The 21896-nt window shown below is 53.0% G+C and overlaps 1 protein-coding gene across 6 annotated transcripts in view; it reads left to right on the top strand.

Annotated features, from left to right (window-relative positions):
- Positions 1–8751: 8751 nt before the first annotated feature.
- PAX7 (paired box 7) overlaps positions 8752–21896 on the top strand; it is a 118005-nt gene continuing 104860 nt past the window's right edge. For 2 of the 6 annotated variants that reach the window (XM_077988720.1, XM_077988706.1), the window contains exons 1-4: positions 8752–9591; positions 12203–12438; positions 13032–13161; positions 14140–14268. In XM_077988720.1, coding sequence (XP_077844846.1) covers positions 9507–9591; positions 12203–12438; positions 13032–13161; positions 14140–14268 — 580 coding nt within the window. In that variant the 5' untranslated portion in view covers positions 8752–9506. Of the gene's footprint in view, positions 9592–12202; positions 12439–13031; positions 13162–14133; positions 14269–21896 lie in introns of all 6 variants that reach the window. The other 4 variants (XM_077988710.1, XM_015126048.3, XM_077988726.1 and 1 more) reach the window with 3 other exon arrangements.

Here is a 21896-nt window from a genome sequence, read left to right as displayed (position 1 = left end):
TACTACAGAATGTAGAGAAACGACAGATGCCACCTTAGTGACTGTGCATCTCGGTCCCTTCCGGGGAGAGAACAAAGGGACCGAGGCAGGAAAGGGGTACTCGAGGGTGTTGACTGTGGCCCTAAATAGTTAATGGTAAACATTTATTAAAATAAATAAATAACTTAAAATTTAAAATTTTAAGCCCTGCTTTCTCCTAGCTATGCAACCCTGGGCAATTTATTTCACATCTTGGGACCCTTATCTCATCTGTCATATAAGGATGCTGACTTGTATTAGGATTAAATAATATAATGAATGGAACATGCCTAACACAGTGTCCGGCTCATTGTGAGTACTGAGTTACCATTATGATGATTATTATTTTTTAAAGACAGGGTCTCACTCTTGTTGCCCAGGCTGGAGTGCAGTGGCATGATCATTGCTCACTGCAGCCTCCATCTCCCAGATTCAAGGGATTCTCATGCTTCAGCCTCCCAAGTAGCTGGGATTACAGGTGTGTGGCATCACACCTGGCTCATTTTTGTATTTTTACTAGAGGCGGGGTTTCACCACGTTGGCCAGGCTGGACTAGAACTTCTTTTATTTTATTTATTTATTTTTTTTTTTTTGAGACGAAGTCTCACTCTGTCACCTAGGCTGGAGTGCAGTGGCACCATCTCAGCTCACTGCAACCTCTGCCTCCCAGGTTTAAGAGATTCTCCTGCCTCAGCTTCCTGAGTAGCTGGGACTACAGGCTTACGCCACCACGCCCAGCTAATTTTTTATTTTTAGTACAGATGGGGTTTCACTATGTTGGCCAGGCTGGTCTTGAACTTACGACCTCAGGTGATCCACTCACCTCGGCCTGTCAAAGTGCTGGGATTAGAGGAGTGAGTCACTGCGCCCGGCCAGGCTGGTCTAGAACTTCTGGCCTCAAGTGATCCACCTGCCTTGGCCTCCCTAAGTGCTGGGATTACAGGTGTGAGCCACTGCACCCAGCCCATTATTATTATTATTGTGGTGGTGGTTCTACCTTTCTGAAATTGAGGAGCATTTTCTACAATGCATCTGTGGGTGCCAGCGTGTGCATATGGGCGCGCACACACACGCACACACACACGCAAGCACACAACCCTTTCTGAGCAAGAGAAATAAGTTTTTCTGCTCCAAGCCCTGGTTTCTGAAACTCAGCATTGGTAAGGGGGTGGGTACTCAGGCAAGCTGGAAACTACAATGGTAGAAGCGGGGGGAGCCCTTTGCAAAGGTACTTTTTGATCTGCTCTAACTGCCACTATAGAGAATTAGATGGAATTCATTTTTATGATGAAGGAATTAATGGCTATGGAGAGAATCGGGTTCAGGTGGAAGACTTGAATCCAAAGGAGGGAATAAAGCCTTGAAATTCAAATGAAAAATTATTATATAAGCATAAAGGAAACCTATTTTACACCTGTAAGACTAAATGTATAAATATGAACCAACTGCTCCCTCTGGGAAATGGGGATTGTGCTTTTAATTCACCTAGACAAATATGCAGTGCATTCTCACTTCCACCTATACATTTCAATGAAGACTGGGCACCCGCCAGGGGCTCCTGAGTACCCCTAGACTGGCCACCTCCTTCCCCAGGCTAAGCACCTTGTGGCCCAGCAAAAGCCTCTCTGGCTTCCGCAGAATGCCCAGAAAGCAGGTGAGGCTCTCTAAGCTGCAAAATCCTTGAGCAAGGTCATCTCAAAGGCTGCCTCTTGGCAGTAACATTCTCTGATCCTACAGTCCCACACCCCCACCAGGACTCCCAAGGCAGTATCTAAAATTTCACAGTCATCAGAATGTTTCAGCTTCATTCATTCATTCATTCATTCAATAACGCCTCTGAGCACCCACCACGCACCAGTCTCTGTGCTCAGTGCTGAAGATCATCTGGTTTACAAAAGAGAAACTGATGCTGCAAGAGAAGAACAGAAGCAAGAAAGAGCTTTGAAATCTAGGAGGCCTAAGTGAAAAATCTCTTCCCGGCCAGGCACGGTGGCTCACACCAGTAATCCCAGCTACTTGGGAGGCTGAGGCAGGAGAATCGCTTGAACCCAGGAGGCAGAGGTTGCAGTGAGCCAAGACTGCACCATTGCACTCTAGCCTTGGCAACAAGAACGTAACTCCATCTAAAAAAAAAACAAAAAGAAAGAAAGAAAGAAAGAAAAAGAAAAGGAAAGAAAAATCTCTTCCATACTGTCTGATAACTCTTTGATCTTGGACTCACCTCTGAGCCTCCCTGAGTCTATTTCTTCCTCTGTAAAATAGAGATGCTGTTATCTTCTACTGGGGGTAGCCTTGAGATTAAGCAGACTCACTGTCAATTGTGTGGCACAGAGTGGGCATTCCAAAATTCTAATTGTGAACGTGAGTACCCAAGGTCAAAGAAGAACATAAGCATCCAACTTCAAGATCGTTCAGCTCTTTACTGTGTACCATCTGTGTTCTTTCAGACACTGAGCTCCGTCCCAGAATTGCAGAGATAAATACAAAAAAAAATCCCAGTGGCCAACTATCAAGGAAGTAGGAAACAAGGAGGCCAGCTTGCGTTGAGTGCCAACCAACTGTAGACCAACCATGACGCTAGGCGTTTTCACACAACTCATCCATGCTCCTTCCGACAGTACAGATGGCCATGTTTTGAGTTCTGTTGGAGCACTGTTCACCATGCATATATGGCCATGCACCCTCGTGGTGCTCCAAGGGACAAGTCTCCAGTTAACCTGTGAGGAAACCTTAGCACACAGAGAGCAAGCCAAGGTTCAATGTACTGGATCATTCATTTGTCCATTCATTCACCCAATGACGTTTATTGAGCATCCATTATGGCACATAGGATACAGTGATGAACACACAGAACAAGTACCCTTGTCCCTGTGGAGCTTCCATAAGCTTCTACCAAGTCCATCTGTATGCTTCTCCTGCATGTGGGAGAGGAAAGACCCCTCCCCGTGGACTGAACCATGATAGGGGAAGGAGCACCCCAGGGAGAGAAGGAAGTAGGAGTCCTGCAAACCAAGCAGGAGACGTGCAAGCAAGAAAACTCAATTCCATCAGCTTCCTCTTCTCAACAAGCCAATCTAAGGTGGAATACAGGTGGCGTTTGATCTTTTCATCCTCATTCCCATCCTGCCTCAGCCCTGAGAAAGCCTGGGGGCCTGGAGGCAAAGTTCGCCTGGGCTTGTGGGCTTCCTTGGAACTTGTGCACAGCCCGGAGCTCCAGGCCAGCCAGCGCACTGGGCTCACCACCTCCCTTTGATTGTTTGATGAAAGTGCTTTGAAGGTCCTACAGATGCTCTGCTGTGATAAGGTAATTGTCCAAGGGCAACATCTACAACCCATTAAGGCTGGACTTGGTGCAAATTGAACTTGGAGAATGCACCTCGGCACCATCTGACACTTGGTCTTTTGTTTCGGCAACTGGGAGTTTGGGAGGAGGCTTTCCTCCCGAGGCTTCCAAAGGGTGCTAAGAAAGAGAAATTCCTGTTACACATGTGCTACCTCACATCTCTGCATGAGCATATGCACTTGTGTGTACACACATGCACGTAAGTACATATGTAGGCACTCTCATACTCTCTTGTATACATGCTTTTGTATACTCTTATATAGGTGCACACTTGCTCTCAGCCTCACATATTCATATGAACGTATCCCAGTACACCTTCATCCCAATGCATTCCCCTTAAACCACTGGGACCAGACTGGGGCAGGCTGGCAGGGGAGGAGGGGTGTTCTCTTCTTCCTGGGAAAGTTCTTTCTCCACTTCAGAAATGGAAAGGAAAGACGGATTCCCAGGCACGGGCAGAGAAGAAAAGGCTTTTACAGATATCAGGGACCACTCTGTAAAAATAGCTTTAACCACATCTCTGAAAGCCAGTAGAAAAGCATTAGTAGGAGAGGTAAGTGCAGACAGAAGAAGGAAGAGGAGTAGGAGAAGCACCTTGGCCCGTCCTGGGTCTTCTTCTAAGCTTCAGCCTCACTTGTCTTTACTTCCAGAACCTCAAGAGGTAAAAGGCTCCCAGGACCAGCCTGACAAAGAGATGAAGGGAGAAGAGGGAAAAATGGAGGAAAAGAAAGCAGAGAGAAGGAGAAAAGGAGGAAGAAGAAGAAGAAGAGAAGGAGAAAATGAGCAGACATGAGAAACAGGGAGGAGAAGGAAGAATGGAGGAAGGAGAAGCAGGGAGAGGAAGAAGAGGAGAAAGAGGAGGGGAGAAAGGCGAACACCAGGAAAAGAAGGAAAAGAGATGAAGAGGGGCCGGGCACCATGCCCCACGTCTGTAATCTCAGCACTTTGGGAGGCTGAGGGGGGTGGATCACCTGAGGTCAGGAGTTCGAGACCAGCCTGGTCAACATGGTGAAACCCTATCTCTACTAAAAATGCAAAAATTAGCCGGGCCTGGTGGTGAGTCCCTGTAATCCCAGCTACTCAGGAGGCTGAGGTGGGAGAATTGCTTGAACCAGGAAGGTGGAGGCTGCAGTGAGACAAGATTGCACCACTGCACTTCAGCCTGGGGGACAGAGTGAGACCCCTGTCTCAGAAAAAAGAAAATAAAAAGAGGTGAAGAGGAGGAGGAGGCAAAAGAGGAGGAAGAGGAAGAAAAGGGAGGAGAAAGAGAAAATAGAAGAGGAAGGGAAGGAAGAGGAAGAGAAAGGGCGAAGGAAAAGGAGGAGAAAGAGAGGAAGGAGGAAGACCAGGAAGAAGGAAAGGAGGAGGCTCACCCGAGAGCCCACTTAGCAGTAGGCCTGGGAGAATCCTGGTTATTATTACTGTTGTTGTATCTTTACTGATGTTGTTCTTGTCCAGTTCTTGAGAACTGGAATCCAATGCATACTATTCCATTATTCTGGGGAAAATGAAAATGTCGAGCAAAATTTCAACTTGGTTTCCTTTTCGTTCCTATTCACGTTTGGGCAGATTGTTTCAAGGTCACCCCTAGAAGAGTCCCACTTCTTAAAAGAAAAGCATAATAATAAAAGGTCGATGCTTCTTGGAAATGTAGTGCTGAGAAATTCCAGTCTCCGAAACCTGGAAGGAGCCTCCCGAGAGTCCTTTGTTCCTGGATGTTCAGTTTCCCTCCCCACCCCCACGCCCACCCCCTCCTGTCATTATCAAACATTTGAAGACTGAATAATTCCATTTGTTGATGTCTTTGGCCTCCTCTAGCAGAGCGGAGCAGGCCGGAGCCTCTGAAAACGCAAAAGGCCCCCAACGAAATCAAACCCCCTGGTTTTCAAGGTGGATTTATCACCCTTTAAAGGAATATTTATTGGGTAATCGCTTTCCAAAAGTGCTCATGACACAGGGGTCTGAAATAAAGAGCGTCCTCTCCCTTGGGCGGAAGGAAGAGGCTGTTGGCCACTTGGGTACAGGGAGGAGGGAGCCCCTTTGTGGCCTATGTCTTGGGAGGGAGCAGCCAGAAACAGGCCAAGTTTCCCCAGCTGAACTCAAGCTGGGTTCTTGCTTCTCTACCTTGGGCCTACTTATTTCTCTCCCATTTCAGTTGGGTTTGGAAGATGCCACTTGGAAACTTGGGAAGAATTCCTATTAGCATTGTTGTTGCCCTTAAGAAAAGGGAAAAGGAGGAATGCAGAGATTTCAGACCAGACAGGGTGAGCCAGAGATAGGAGACAATCGTCCAAACCAAACCACACTGAGATGCGAATGATTGCTGGGGGATTAGCAGGGTGGACTGGGCCCGGAGATGCATTCCCAGACCAAGCAGAGAAGGAGGATCACTTCCCGAAGGTCTTTAGTCAACCTCATCTGGACCAAAGGATCTTCCCAGGGATTCAGGTCTGAGTTACAGCCCAGAGAGCAACGGAGGCCCATACATACCTCAGGAAACCATGGAGATGGGAGAGGCGGTGACAAGACAGACGGTCCCAGAGAAAAGCCGCTGGGGTGAAGCCAGAAAGGCAAGGAGGAAAAGAGAAAGAGAGACCAAAAGAACAAAACAGATGGAGGAGACCATAAGATAGACTGAGGGACACAGAGAGACAGGGAAAATGTTTGTGTACGAGAGAGAGAGACAGAGAAAAAGAGACAGAGAGAAAGAGGGTGAAAGAGGGAGAGGAGAGAGAGGGACAGAAAGAGGGGGTCAAGGGCTAAAGGAGAACTTTCTGGAACAAGTCCTGCCCAGCCCACAGACTCAGAAGCCCCTCACAGCCTCCCTTACAGCAGCAATTGGAGGTCTTAGGAGTTGATTAAGCCTGCATGGGGGTGACTTTTTCTAGACAAGGGGGTAAGCAAAGGGAAACGAGAGGAGGGGACGCTGCTCTCCCCCACCCCCCGCTACAGTTCCCAGGTGAACCCCCCTTTTCCCCTGCTGGATGTGAAATCGCCATTTCACCCTGCCACACTCCTTAATTGTTGCAAAAATCATTTGTGAAATTGGTCTCCAACAGGCAAGAACGGCCACGCTCATTCCAATAGACAACCGTCCCCTCAACCCTTCCCCCTGCAGCGGCCCGTGGAATCCCGGAGCTGCAGAAACGCTGGGGGTCTGTGTCGCTACTGGACCCGCCACTGTTAGGTCTTTTGTGGGGAGGGTGAAGCACCACGCTGTGGGCGAGATGGCCCCAGTGCAGGACTCCTGAGGTTCTGAGGGTCCCTGGCAGCAGAGGTGTCCAGCTGTGCACTCTCCCCACTCGGCTCAAGATGCTACATGAGCACTGGCCAGAAGAGAGGGAGCCTCCCACCCTCGGCACACCCTGGAGGTCTTTTCCCACTCTGAGAAGTAACCTAAACACACACTCGCACATTCCTGACGCACGCTTGGAGCCATACCAAGGCAACATGGAGGTGACCTCAAAGCAGAAATACAGACGTGGACCCTCACTTAGAAACACACATTTACTCAAACTGACCCCAAACAGACCTACACACAAAACCCACCTACACCTTGACACACAGACCCGGGCACAGGGCTATATTCACACACAAGCACACTGGCATATTCCACAAATACAGGGAAGAAGTGCTTTCAAACCTTCCAGGCAAAGAGGACAACTAGTGACGAATGAATGGATGAATATGCAATACACCTAATACATATGTGTGTGTCTTATATGTGTGTATGCATAAGTGTATATGATACAAATATATGTATATATACACATAGAGAATATATATTCACCTATGGAGGTCAAAGCAGGCCAGGTCCCCAGCAAGGCTGGTGATGTAAGGGGTTGCCATCTTCCCTGGGCTTAAAGCTTGATATCCCAATCTCTCCTGGGGGAGGGCCCCGTAACTTGGGCCAGGCAAAGTACCCTGGTGTCCACCTTCCAATTCTAAAGTTACTTGGCATTTCCCTTCTCAATTAGAGACAGTGTGAACTTAACAAGTTTTTCAGCAAGGCCCCCATTCCCAGAAGGCCCCACCAAAACCTGATGAGCCCCTTGTGCTGGGAGAGTGGGGAGAGGAGGGAGATCTGTCACATGCTGAGAGGGGCAAAGGTCACAGGTGAGGCAAAGGGGAGGGATGGGGACACCCTGGGGCCAGCCAGCAGTGAACCCCCCAGGCTAAGACAAGGCTGACCCCACTGCCGGGAGAGAGCTGGCAGGGGGCGAGTTTGAGGGCTGGGTTCATTTTATTGTATTTTGCCTCTAGCGTGGGGCCAGAGACGCTCTTTCCCCCGGGAGACAAAAGGCCTGCAGTTGTGGCGTCCTGCCCCGCTGGGAGGGCGTTTCGGCCCCCAGGACTCAGTGTCCTGAGGTTGAGGCTGCTGGTCACCCTGGCTTCAGAGAATGAAGAATTCCGGAACCTCTGATCTCCCCACCCTGACTCCCGATCTTTCCATTGGGTCCTCCCCACAAACCCACCAGCAAGGAGCTCAGAGTTGATGAGCTCAGAGCTGTACCAAGTCTTGACACGCTCCCTCCCTCCCATCTCCCACCTCTTTGGGCCCCCAGATCCTCACACCAGCACCAACTCTCTGTAAACCCAACTACCTGCTGGAAAGGAGTTATGGGCCCGGCCTGGGGGCCTGAGGAGGATGGCGGCGGCTGGAGATGTCTGCACGGGGCGGGGCTGGAAGGGGAGGAAGAGACCTGTCCCTAACACTTGGCAGACCCACTTTTCCAAGCCTCGGAACCAGATACGGTTACTGGGGGCTTCTCAGAGCGGTGGGAAGGTAGAGTAAGAACCGGACACCGGGGTCTGACATTACACAGAAAAAGTCAGAATTCCTCCCTTCAAGTCACCCTAGGCCGGTTCCAGGGGAGCCTCACTGGAGGAGTTTCAGAGGATATAAGACGAGGGAGAAGATGAGAAATAGGGCGGACTCTGCCCCTGGGAGGCCAGAGAAAAGACCAGACTCCAGAGAGGCGCCGGACCGGAGGCAGACATTCCCATAGAGCCGGGACTCCGAGAGCGACCGTGGGCGACCTGGGGGCCGGGGACTCGGCGGATCCGGACCATTCATCAAAGGAAGGCACTGGGACAAAGTTGGCCTCCTCCCCTTCTCCCCCAGCCCCCAACTCGCCGGGATCGGCTCCCTCTGTTTTCACGGCGGTTCAAATTCTCCCCCAAAACGAGGTCGAGCCGGGGATTAGAAAAGAGGAAAAAAAATATTCGTTGGCTATTTCTTTTCGTTATTGGTCCTCCGCTCCCTTGTGCCCTGGCCCCCTTCCCTCCTCATGAATAAAAGAAAAGTCCGAACCTATCAGATCGCGTTCACTGCCTCCTCCTCTCCTCCTCCTCCTCCTCCTCCTCCTCCTCCTCCTCGTACTTCGGTGAACACTTTTGCACAACTTACCCATCTGATCACTCGCGCCCCCTCGCTTTTCCATTTCTCTTTCCCCAACCCCGTCACCCCTGTCGCCTCTGTCCAGCCCCGAAACCCGAGGAGGCTCCTTCTTCCGTCTGTCTCCGGGTCTCCTAGGGGACGGGGGGTGTGAAAGCTGGTGTGGAGGGAGAAGCGAGTGTGGTCTGGAGAAAGAAGGCGTGGAGAAGAGGGAGGGAGCGAGAGCGAGAGAATAAATATATAAATAAATACGAGAACGAAATCCACTCCGCAGTCTCCGGGCTCGGAAACTTTGGCCCCGAGCGCGAGAGCGCGAGAGCGCGGCGCTCGCCACTCCGAGGCTGGCGGCCCCGATTCCGGCCGCGTTCCCCAGGCCCCCCTCAGCCGTCTGGCCTCGTCTCCGGGTTCTGCCAGGCGCATCAGCCCGCACAACTTCTGGCCGAGCCCAGCCGGCAGAGGCGGACTTGGGGTTGGAGTGTTTGTTTGTTTGAACTTCCTTGTCGTCGCCACCTTCCCTCCCCCCAACCTCCGCCTCCACCTCACCCCCCTCCCCAGCTTCTGGACGCGTTTGACTGCAGCCAGGGGTGGGGGGGGTGGGGGTAGGGAGCGTGTGTGGAGGGGAGGGAGAAGAGGTTAAAAAAAAAAGAAGACGAAGAAGACGGAAAGAAAGAGATCGCAGCAGGGGTGAAGGCAGCGGACGGGAAGCGATTTTTGCCGACTTTGGATTCGTCCCCGGCGTGCGCAAGAATGGCGGCCCTTCCCGGCACGGTACCGAGAATGATGCGGCCGGCTCCGGGGCAGAACTACCCCCGCACGGGATTCCCTTTGGAAGGTAAGAACGCCCAGGCTGGCCTCGCCGCGACTCCGCCGCCCGGAACTCGGGTTCCTTGGAGAGGCTGCGGTCTCCAGGGGACGGTGGCGGCGCCGGCAGTAGCAGAGGGATCCCGTTCTCTTCTGGGTCCCAGTCCGGGCGCGGAACCCAGGAACTTTCTGGGACCCATACTTGTCCGCTTCTACGTGGGTTTCACTGACCGGCGGCCTTAGCTTCGCAGGTCGCGAGCTGCCGGCCTTTACCCGCAGGGCTGAACTTCTCTGGTAGATTTGGACTCCTAGTAAATATCAGGTCCCGGTGAATTTCAGCTGTTTCCACTATTTCCATGCACTTCCCTGACAATTTCTCGGCTCTCCAGACTCCCTGGCTGCCGGCTTTCTACTCTTGTTTTGAATTTTTTTTTCCACCCCGGGATTGGTCTTCCAGTCCTTTTTATTTCGAACCACCTACCATGGGTGATACTTTATATGCCTCAACTACCACGGCTATCCATTTCTTCCGAAGCCACACTCAAACACTCCTGCTTTTCCGCCTGGAAACAAACTAATTGGAAATAATAATTAGTAACGATTTTCCCCCTAAAACTTTTTACTTGGGCTTCCGCACTCTGGAAATCTCCCGGGAGAGAACCTCTAAACGGCGAGGTTTAGAGAACCTCTCAACGGCGAGAGGGGCACGGCAATGTCCACACCAGGGGAAAGAGCTGATTTTGTAAAGCGTCCTTCCTAAATATCCAGCGCCCGCCCGGGGAGAGCTGAGAGGACGGGCGGCAGCGAACCGGTCCCGGCTGGAGAAAAGGCTGGGAGCGCACAGCCGAGAGACCCGCTCCTGTGTTTTTGTTTTCTTTTTAAACTAACGGAAGGCCTCAACCTGTCACTGAGGGATCATTTGGCTTCTGAGGGTAGGTAGCCTAGGGTGTCACAGAGAAGTCGTTAGAAATACGTGCGACTCTTTTTTTTTTTTTTTTTTAATTACTCTTCTTGTAATCGTATGAGTCCCTGGCGCGTGAGGAAGGGGAGAGAAGGCAGGGAGGGGGTGGGCGGGCTGGCAGCCTGCGATCCGGTAGGAGCTCCCTTGGGCAGCGAGACGGCGCCGGGTCCCTGAATTAGACAGAGGCGAAGAGAGCGGCTCCGTGATCAAGTGCGCGCCGGCAGCCACGCAGGCGGGAGAGCGCGCAAACCCGGGGATTTGCAGCGGCACTCTCCTGTAGCGAATGCAAGTAAAACAGGCGGCTGAGGATGCGCGGCGGATTAGAACAATATTTGCCCAACATGACGCAGAATACTGAGGAGAGCCGAGTGCCGGTCGCTAAAGAGGCTCTTGAATATAAAGTTGGGCGCTCGAGAGCTCTTGAGCGCTAATGGCATATCCCGCCACGGAGACCGAGTGACTCTGACTTTGCGACGCACGATTTCTGATTAAATCCGAGGGTGGCTTCAGACACCGACTTTTACAAAAAGAGGTGGGGGGACCGGGAGAGCAAGGGAGGGGGCGGTAGGAACGGCCCAGCAGCGGAGCCTCTTCTCGCCTCCTCCCTTTCAATTACAGTCAGCTCCCTCCACTCCCGCAGCTGTGAAATCGTTCTAATCTTCCAGATCTCCGCAGCCGCTGAGTCCCCAAATTGGGGGGATCGAGGCTGGATTAGTGCGCTGGGTGTCCCCCCAACCTTCTGTGAGGAAATTGTGTAGACTTCGCATTAAGGCGACCAGGGCGTTCTCCCCTCCCCAGTACACACCAGGGATGCCTGTCTTCCCGGTTCCCAAAGTCACCCCCACCCGGGGACTATGTCCCATCTGCCTACCAGCCTCGCAGAGCCTGCAGGCACCGTTCATGGATTTGTGAGGCCAAGTGAACTATTTAATTTCGGGGCTTTGGGGCAGTGGTGTCCTAAAATTGTCCCAAAACGAAATTAGGACTTCGAGGGTGGTTAGAAGCAAAGGGAGTCACCCAAGGGACAACCAGGTGCCCTTGGAGGCAGCAGCCAACAGCATATGTCACCAGTCCCTCGGCTGTGCCTCAGCTGTTCCCTGGGACAGTTCCACTGCTCTAGCCAGAGCTGTAAATGTAGTAATCAGTCAGCCCTTTCTAGCCCCTGACAAACTGGATCATTCATGACTACCAGGAGTGTAGAACTGACCAGATGAGCCACATCACACCCGTTATTGGCCTCTCCAAGACGCAGGCAGGCCTGCAGCCCAAGCTTCGGCCTGAGGGACAGAGAGTCATTGGTCCCAAGATCTCTAAGGCTTTACCAGCCTGGTGGCTCTGCTGTCTCACCCCCGTCTCTCTCCCTCCCCTTCTGAGCAGCATTCGAATCCCCCAGGTGTGTCCTCATCCCTGGTAGTGTGGCAGGAGTTGGGGGTCACAGCATCTGGAGAGATTCTTGCAGCCGTGACTCCTCTATCCATCTCTGCAGGAGATTTCCTAGATTTATGACAGTTGTTTCTCAAACTACCTCCCTACCAAAGCCCCAATGTGAGGACCACCAGGATCGCTGTCTGAGGTCTTGGGGCTCAAACAAACAAAACTGGAGTCAGGGAATGAACTCAGTGTTTGCTCTCCGTCCTCACCCTGCGCCTCTCTTATTCTGCATCTCCCCTCCCTTCTCCAGTGTCCACTCCGCTTGGCCAAGGCCGGGTCAATCAGCTGGGAGGGGTCTTCATCAACGGACGACCCCTGCCTAACCACATCCGCCACAAGATAGTGGAGATGGCCCACCATGGCATCCGGCCCTGTGTCATCTCCCGACAGCTGCGTGTCTCCCACGGCTGCGTCTCTAAGATTCTCTGCCGCTACCAAGAGACCGGGTCCATCCGGCCTGGGGCCATCGGCGGCAGCAAGCCCAGAGTGAGTGTCTTTGCCACAGAGGCTGGCAGCTGGCTTCCCATGGTCCAGGGGTCCTGGTTGTGGCCCCTCTTACTACCTCGTGTCATCCAGTGGCACCAGGCTGTAGGAAAGTAGAGCTGGAGAGTGTCTCCTACTCCCAGGTATCCTCCCATTGTTTTCCTATTATTTGAATTTCTCAGAGATGGGGCTAAGTAAGGTCTAGGTTGTCCAAGACCTTGAGGCCAATGAGCCATTCCTGGACTGTCCCCACATTTGCCTCAATCCGTGTCACCTTCCAAGACCGGAAGACATCTTCTCTCAGTCTTTCCTGAGATAATGATGGGGACCCTGGGGGTCCTAAGTAGAGTTTTTTATTGCCTATCCCTGTCTCACCCCCCCCACACACACACACAGGCCAGCAGACCCCCAGCTGCCTTCCTGGGAGCCAGGAACCAGTTTCTTGAAAGGATAAAGCCAATCTCTTGGGGGATGAGGAGACACATGGTAACCAGAACCACCAGCCTGGTCTAGGGCTCTTAAGAGGTGATATTAAAAGTATTTCCCTCCCCCCATCCCATCTTTCCACTCCTACTCTCCCACCTCCACTTCTGAAGCAGGTGGCGACTCCGGATGTGGAGAAAAAGATTGAAGAGTACAAGAGGGAAAACCCGGGCATGTTCAGCTGGGAGATCCGGGACAGGCTGCTGAAGGATGGGCACTGTGACCGAAGCACTGTGCCCTCAGGTGAGAAGGCAGCTGAGCCGGCAGAGCTGGCCCAGAGAGTGGCCGGGGCTCCAATGTGGAGGGCTGGAGGTGGGAGAGAGGGAAGGGGAGATGATGGTTGACTGGGAACTCACTGAGAAGTTGGGAGGAAAGGAGTACAGAAAGGCAGAGAGTTAAGGCATAGGAGTAAATCATAACAGAATGGAATAAGATGGAAAGAAGGAATAGGGAAAGAAAAAAAAGTTAAGAAAGAGGAGAGAGAAAGAAGAGAGAAAGGGAGGAATGAAGCAAGGAAGGAAAGAAGGAAGGAAGGGGCAAAGAGTTAACCTAGAAAGTTGGATGATAAGAGAGTCCCCCTGGAGGCTTTCTCAGAGAAAACGGCTTCAATAGATGGATCTGTCCTAGGAGGGTTGATGCCCATGGGCTTCCCTGGACCACCATCTCGGAGCTATCATTTCTGCTCTGTCGCCCACACCAGCCATTTGAGTCCTAAATGTGGAGGTCCCAAATCATACTGCCTGTGAGAGAGAAAGTGATCTGGGGTGTGTGTGTGTGTGTGTGTGTGTGTGTGTGTGTGTGTGTGTGTGTGTGTTTGTACATGTGCATTCAGGCATGCAAGGCCAGGATGCACACCTGAGTGTGGGAGTGACAGCAGGAGCTGGAGAGACTCCAGGGAAGCCCTGGGACCTCTCAGGGCTGTGGGTGAAGTGCACCTAGGCAGATGTTAGTGTAAGGCACAAATGCTTGCAGCATCTGCATAGGAATGCACAGTCTAACTACCCTGTGAGTGCCAGGGGTGTGAGTCAGGCTTCTCCAAGTGGGTGCTTGTTATGGAGTATGTGTCAATGCCTAAATGCCTGTGTGTGGAAGAGGGATGAATGGATATCTGTAAGGAAGCAGGGGGCTTCCTGACTTTCTTCCAGGGGCCCAGGCCACCGCGTGATCCTCTGCTCCAACAACTTATACTTGCTCTTTTGCCTTTGAATTTCTGAGGTTTAGTGAGTTCGATTAGCCGCGTGCTCAGAATCAAGTTCGGGAAGAAAGAGGAGGAGGATGAAGCGGACAAGAAGGAGGACGACGGCGAAAAGAAGGCCAAACACAGCATCGACGGCATCCTGGGCGACAAAGGTAGGGAACTTCCAGGGACTGCGAGGCCCCAGCCCGGGTTTTCCCACGGTCGGGTGTGCGGGCCAGTGGTTCGCTCCCGCCGCCGGAGCAGGCGACCAGAAATCCAGCGGGGAAACTCTCAGGCTGCGGGGCAGCCGGGAGCTGCTCAGGCTTTGCCGACAGCGCCCCCTCAGTGCGCACCTCGGATGCAGGCTAGATGCGAAGCCCGCGCCTTCTTTGCGCTATGGAGGCCGGGCGCGGACGGCCTGTGAGTCCCGGGAGAGTCCGGTTGCGGGGCCGTGAGCCTGGTCTACCCGAGTACTGCGGAGAGTGCGTCCTCCCGCGCTGGCGTTTTGGCTGCTACTCTCGGCGTCGATCAATTATTTATAGGAAACTTGGGCAAGGGGGCGAGGGGCGAGGGGCGGGGGGCGGGAGGGGGGGGAGCGAGGAAGGAGGAGCCGGCCCGCGGCTCCCTAAATGAATTTGTTAACCAGACCCGCACACGCTCTCTAAACGGTCCCTTGAAACCCCGCCTGACAGTTGACTGACCGCTACAATCAATAAAAATTAGCTGGGGCCCCGTCTGACTCAGCCCGGCGTTGCCAGGGCGGACTGGGGGACAGAGGGTGCCTTCCTCTGTGGCGTGCGCCGGCGGGGCTGGGAGTGGAGGCCAAGTTCCCAGATGCCCAGGGTCGGAGGATCGCAGTGGGGGAGATACTCAGGCTCCACACACCCTCTTCCCATTCTTAGCACGGCTTCCGCGGGCAGGCTGGAGTCTGAGCCCTGCGCCATGCTTTTTCTCAGGACCAGCTAAGGAAGGCGTTTGGTTTTCAAGCGCCCGCAAGCCCGGGAAAGGGGATTGTGCTTTTGTCTCTTGACGGGAGGAAGTTTCGAGAGAAAGAAGGGAAAGTTCTTCCTCATTACCCTCTCCCCTTCCTAATTGCCCTCATAGTTCCCCTAAGTCTCTTTGAGACTTGGTAACTGCGCGTTAAGGGGTGACAGGGAGATGGAACAGAAGCAGAAATGGAAGACCCAGAGTCACAAAGACTGACAGTTAAAAGAAAAGGCCCCAAACACACACTCGGGGAGGCGGCAGGCTGAGGGAATCGGAAAGACGGTGGCCATGGGAAACCGCAGACTGATTGCTTTGGAAAAAGTGGCCAGTGCCCTGGAACCTGAGAGCTTGCAAAGAGCCTGTGTTGTTCCAGTTTCCCTCCAGAGGTTTCTCCTAGCACCCCTCTCCTCACGACCCAAGCACTCCTAGCCCAGGTCTCTCTCCAGTTCTCAGAAGACCCTCCCAACCTTGAAGATGAACTTCACAGACAAAGCGGGCTTGCTAAGACAACTCCCATCTACGCCCAGCCCCCACAGGCGTGGTTCGAGGAGGAAGGATAGGGGGCCGGGCAGCCCTGTGCGAGAGCGGCCTAGGGCGAAGGGAAGGGGCGGGCTATTGACACACAGGGCCCCTAGTGATGCCGCAGTTCCGTGGGACAAAAGGGCGAGGGAAGAAAGGGAGTGAGCTGTGCCGGGCACCCCGCTGTGCCCGGCCTGCCGAGGGGCCTCGGGTCTGCGGCGGGAGGCAGCCCTGCACTGTCAAGGGGTCCTTGGTTAGGCCAGTCAGCCCAGAGCCCTGGGACACCTGCCAGAGGACCCAGTCCTTATTTCAGTTCCCACTGGAAGGAGACTAGATGGACTTTTTGTAGGCTGTGGAGGGGAGGCATAGAACTTGAATAATCTTTCCTGGGCAAATAATCTTTCCTGCACAACAGACAACTCTTCTGAGAGTTATCCCAGGGAGAAGCAGAGGAGGTTTGGTTTTCCTTAGAGAGACTTTAAATGTGTTTGCACGCAGGGAGTATACCCAGTTCAATCTGTGAGGAAGCACAAATAGGTAAATTTCCTCTGAGAAAGAAGGGAAGGGAAGGAAAGGAAAGGAAGAGGATGGAAAGATCGTGCGGTCTGGAGGATTCCTCTGATTTCAGGAAATTCGGGGGCTTTCCGTGCTGGCCTGGGCTCACCACACCAGCTAACAAGCCACTTCGCTGGACAGAGGTTTTCCCTGCAGCAGGAAGCACCACGTCTCCAAGGGTTTAAAGAGGAACCTGTGCCAGATGCGGGAGGCTGAGGACACAGGTGCTGAGTCTAGAGCAGCTGAAGAAATGAAATGATCTGATGCAGTGAGCCTGGTGTCCAGAAAGTCCCGCAGTTTTTGCGTGACGGTGGGCGTGCTGGGTGCGGTGATTGTGCACTGAATGGCTGTGTAAGCGCAAGCATCTCTTGGTGTGACTGTTTACCCACGGGCCTTTGGATCTGAATGCTGTAGGTCATATATCTGTGCAAGTGGAATTCAGCATAGGTGTGCAGGGAGCGTGTAGATGGGTGTGAATGGGCAATATGATGGTGCAGATGAGAGACAGCCATCTATCCATCTGTGAACAAATTGTGTCCGTTTCCTACTTGAGTTCCTGGGCCAGTCAGCAGGCGCCCCTGTGAACCCCTCATCTCTCTCCCAGGCCCCAGACATCAGTTTCGTGGCCAAGTTAAAGGTGAAAAGACCTTCCAATCTCCATCTGAGTCATTCAGGTAGGGAGAGGCTGAGATGCCCCATGGCCAGAGCAGGGGGTGTTGTGCGCACACACAACTTTGTTTTGGCTTCTTGCTCTTGAAAAATGCTTTCTCTGGGGGAGTTGCCCCTCTCATGGCAGGGAGCCGCCAAAGAAGGGGTTTAAGAGCTCTCCTCTTTAAGCACTAAAGAGAGATCCCTCCCTGAGTCCGTTTTTTCCTATCGTCCGCTTGGCATTTAATAATGTTAAGACTTATTAGAGCTGGTAATGAAAACTGGGACTGCTGAATAGGAAACTGTGTTGGAGAGGGGTGTAATAGCTTCCAGGCATGGTAAGAAACTATTTATCCGCAATCAGTTCTCACTCTCAGAGTTTGAAGCACAAACGTTAAGTTGAAGGGTTTTAAAGCAGATTAAATTGAGCTTTTATTTCTGTGCACTTTCATCTCTGAACAGCTCACTCCTGCTCCCCTTGGGCTGATATTCATGAGGCTGTTCGTATTTTTTTTTTCTCTTATCCTTGTTAAGACTAAGTTATTAGGATTGTTGGTTGTGAGTATTCTCAGACCGCTGCCGATAGGTGCTTGCCCCAGCCAAACTCGGCTCACCTGGAGAGGGAAGTGGACAGTTCCTTGCCCCCATGCACTTAGACTCCCTCCTCTTCACCCCTTTCTCTGAGGATCAGGGGATAGACAGGCCAGGGACCCAACAGGGAGGGGATTTGAGGAGAGAAGAGAAAGGAAAAGATTTTTCACAGAATCTGAGCTGAGATTCTTGTGGGGAATTTGATAGGGGTTTGCAATGGGTCAAACCATTCCTCAGTGGGAGCTGAGGTAGTGAGTGTGAAGAAATAAGCAATAATATAAACAACAATAACAGCAGTGACAAACAGCAAGAACGCCAAAACCGCACGCATCTGACAGTGCACCAGTTGAAGCCAAAACTGACTGGATGGGACCGGGGGCTCCACTTTGTTCTCCAGGATGGAAAGGCCAATGAGGTTACAATTAATATGAAATATAGGGAAGAGTTACAATGTGAGAAAAAAGAAGCAGTAGTAGTGGAGGCAGCATTTTTCTGGGGGTGGGGAGGGAACCCTGGGGGTGTCCAAGTCCAGCTGGAGAATTTGTAGACTTCCTGGGTGTGAAAGACCATCTGAGATGGGGGGAGAGTTGGCGAGGAGGGCGTGTGAGGCAGATTTGTTTCTCTTTGCATTTTTCCTTTATTTATTTTTAAGGCAGCAAACTTACAGGTGTGGAGTGGGAAATGACGGGGAAGGATCGGAAAGGAGGGGAGAGCCCGGAGTGTGGGTTTTAGACACTTGTAAAAGGAGGTGGGAAACAATTTAATTTGGCAGCAGCGATAGCTGCTAATGCGGTTTTCGGTCGTTTGCTACACTGGAGGAAGCTGTTTTGATTGTGTGTACAAGGACCTGCCAAATTTAATTAGGCTCCGGGGGAGCCAGTGAATAGGGGAAGGGGGGCACGGCTCCCCTCAGCCCACACCATTTTTTCGGCTTCACACCTGGAAGGGACATTGTTTACGGGATCTTCGAGAACCAGGAAGGGGCGGGGGCGGAGAGGGACAGGAGCCTTGGAAGAGGGGGCGAGGGAGGGGACGAGGATAGTCCATTTATCACGAAACAATCTGCATTGATTTAAACCAACAAGTTCCCTCCTCTGTAAATGTGTGTTTAGAGAAAGGTAATTGACACTCCACCAAATCAAAGGATTACCCCGGGTTGGCAATCTAATCAAACAGAGTCCAGGCGGGATTTGAAGCTGTTCAGAGTGGGATCAGCTTCGCATAATGGGGGCTCGGAGGAAGATGGGAGGGTGTCAGGCAATTCCCGGCTTTAGGCAGCGCTCGGCGGTGGATATCCAGTGCGACCAGAGGGAGAGAGGGAGGGGGCGCGGGAGGGGCCCCCCGGGCCGGGGGCTGGGGGGGGATGGGGCGAGCTGAGAGGGGAGTGCGGAGCTGGGAACGTCCCGGCGGAGGCGGAGGGGGCTCCCGGCGAGGGGCCGAGCCCACACTGGGCTGACAAGGCTCCCCTTTTCTTCCCTCCATCCCCCCAACCGAAGAAGAGAGAGGGGGAGGCGGGAGCAGAGACTAACGAGGAACAACAATGAGGAGATAACTATTACAAAGGCAAACACTGGCGCTCGCGCGCTCGCAGCCCCAGAACCCGCGGTAAATAAACAAAGTCTGCAAACTGTTTGCTAGATAAACTCGTGCCTAAATCGAGTGTGACGGGCAAGGAGAGAAGAGACAGAAGGAGATAAGGTTGGAGGGGGAATGAACGAGCATAATCTAATAGAAGACATTTAGAAAACAAACTTTAAACAAGGGAGAACAGGCGAACGGAGGGCAATTATCCGCCCCAGAGAGCGAGGGAAGCCGTCGGAGGTCTGGGAAGGGGTGGAAGGGAGGGGACTGGGAGCTGCGGAAGAGCCGAGTGTTGGGGGTGCCTTTGGGACTCCGTGGGGAGCCAAGAGGGGCTCCCTAGGGCGCACAAGAAAAGAGGCTCGGTTCCCGGATTGAGTGAGGTTCCCGCGCTCAGCCGGTCTTGGAACGCAGGCACGTCTAAACCGGGTGGGGTCCCCCGCTGCGAGGGCGTGCGGGTTTTGTGTTTCCCTCGGGGCACGCACCGCCACACATCGGCTGTTTCAAGGCGTTTGTACCTAAAAGGCTAGTGTGCACGGCGCAGCGGTTAAAGGAATTAGATATTTACCAGTTTGAAATAAGCCTGGCTAAGAAGAAGAGAGAAGAGAGAGACATTGAAAAGATGAGGCTGGGGGAAGACTTCAAACGAATTCATCATTTGGAATGGTGGAGGGGAGATTTACCAGACAGTATTGGGAAGTTATTTAGATATTAATAACACATTTTCCTGAGGCGCGACCACGGCAGCCATCTGCGCTGCTCTCGGAGCTATTTGGCTGGGTAAAATATGGGCGTCTCAAATGTTGGGAAGAGATAACGCAATCAGGCTAACCCTGGTCCTAAGACTGCATCGCAGCGTTAAACCCGGATTAACCTCCCCCCCAACTCCCGCGGCCCCCTCCCCTTTCACAGCTTTCCAAATTTTCAGTGGAATTTACATGGAAGGATTTAAAAGCACATATAACAGTAGCCTTAAAGCAGTAAGGTGATTATTTGGGCTTTTTTTTTTTTTTTAAGAACGTCTTTCTGAAAATGATAGTTGTCACACGTTACATTATGTATAAATAATATTATATAAAAACATATTTTTATACAGGAAAAGAGGGCTGAGCAAATGAGATTTCCTACCAGGTTACCTCTTTGGAGTTTCTATTTGCCATCATTCTATCATCATCAACAAAGTTGATGAGGCTTCATTCTGTACTGTTGGGCAAGAGCGCCTAAGGATATAAACATGCAATGTACCAAGTTCTGGCCGTACCCTTGGAAGCTCAGAGTCTAAGACCAGACAGAACTCACAGCCCTGAAAAGACAATGCCTGGTCGAGGGAAGGGTTTCTGCACAGAGGAGAGACCCCCAAAGAAAGCTTCTCCAGAGGCTGTGGGGCCTTGAAGGCTATGACTAAGGAGGGGGGGGGCACATTCCAGAAATTCCAGAAAAAGTATCTCTTCTCTCCCTTCCATTGCAGACTAAAGGGGTAATTAGGAAACTCAGGATGAGGGTAAGAGGCGCTTGGAAGACTGGGATACCCCCCTCAGTTTTTGCTGTCCGGGGCCTTCCCTCTTTTCCCCTTCCCCCAACTCTGGCTGAAAGAGGAAAAGGTGGAAATGGGGTCAGCGCTTTCTGACCTGCTCTGGAGCGATTGGCCCCGGCTGGGGTCGGACAGGGGGAGGGAGGGAGGGACGTAGCCTTCCCAAATCGAATCAAGGCAGAACGGTGACCTAAGGGGGAAACTTCGCCATTAGTAGATAGATCTCTCCAAAACTTCAAACGAAGTGGGGTGGGGGAGAGGTGAGGCAGGGAAAGAGTCCAGAAGAGCGCAGGGGGAAGTACCAGCATGCGAAGGGGAGGGGCCTGGAGGAGGAAGAGACGGGGTCGAGGGCAAAGGGGAGGCGGGGGCCAAAGGAAGGGGTGTGGGTAAGGGGATGCGAAGAGAGGGGGTCGGCTGCACTTGGAACTTCAACCCCTGGGAGAGGAAAAGCGTCTGCGGGTCCCTGCAGCCTCGGGAGGGGTGAGGGGAAGTTGTGTGCGCCCCAAGTCCACCTCCGAAGAGGCCCCGAGGGCATTACAGGGCGCCTTGGGCACGCGTGCCAGGCCCCGGTTTGGCAGCCGAGCTGAGCGAGGGTGGATTGTGAGGACCACTGGGGCCGCCGCGGGGCTCTGCGTGTCGGCTGCCAGGGAATTGGCCGATTTCCCTAATCTGAGGGTCAGCGAATGGACCTTTCCATGGCTTGGTCGCCCTAGTCCTGGAGGTGCGCTGGGTCTGAGTTCCGGTGGAGACCAAGGGAGGGGTGGGGAGAGGCAGCGGAGACAGAGAGCCACAGAGGAGGAGAGAGCTAGAAAATTCAGAGTGAGAAAGGCTGAGCGCAGCAGAAGAGAATCTTGCGTACAGTTTGAGGACGCTGAAAAATGCGGAGGGGCCGAGGGAGGCGCCGAGCAGCAGGAAGAAAGACAAAGAGATGCAGAGTCACCGAGAGGCTGACCCTGGGACGGGCGGATCAGGACAGCCAGCGAGACCTAGAGACAGAGCCCGCGGGAGAGCATTGGCGGAGAGGGCGAGCGCGCAAAGCCGGGCAGCGGCGAGGGGAAGGCGGGAGGCGGGCGAGCCGCGGCCGCCCTTTTGATCCTTCGCGGCTTCCCCTTATCAGAAGCGCTTTCGGTGACATCGGTACAAAGGCAGTTCATCATATTACAGCACGTCCCGGCGGCTCGCTGAGATCCTGCCGCTTAATTAGAGGCGAGCGAGCTGGGCTGGCGGGGCGGGAGGCAGGCCGACCCCGAGGCGGGGGCCCGGGTTCCGTGCTCCAACCCGGGGCGCTGGGCAGGGGCCAGCCCGCGTGCCTGGCGGTGTTGGGACGTGGAGTGAGGGGGAGGCCGGGAACGGCATTCAGAGCCTCGCTAAATTAACAGGACGGCCCGGGCT

The sequence above is a fragment of the Macaca mulatta genome, chromosome 1 (genome assembly GCF_049350105.2).
Source record: "Macaca mulatta isolate MMU2019108-1 chromosome 1, T2T-MMU8v2.0, whole genome shotgun sequence".
Taxonomy (NCBI): domain Eukaryota; kingdom Metazoa; phylum Chordata; class Mammalia; order Primates; family Cercopithecidae; genus Macaca; species Macaca mulatta.
The sequence above is the reverse complement of the archived record's forward strand: the minus strand, read 5'-3'. Positions and strand labels throughout refer to the sequence as shown.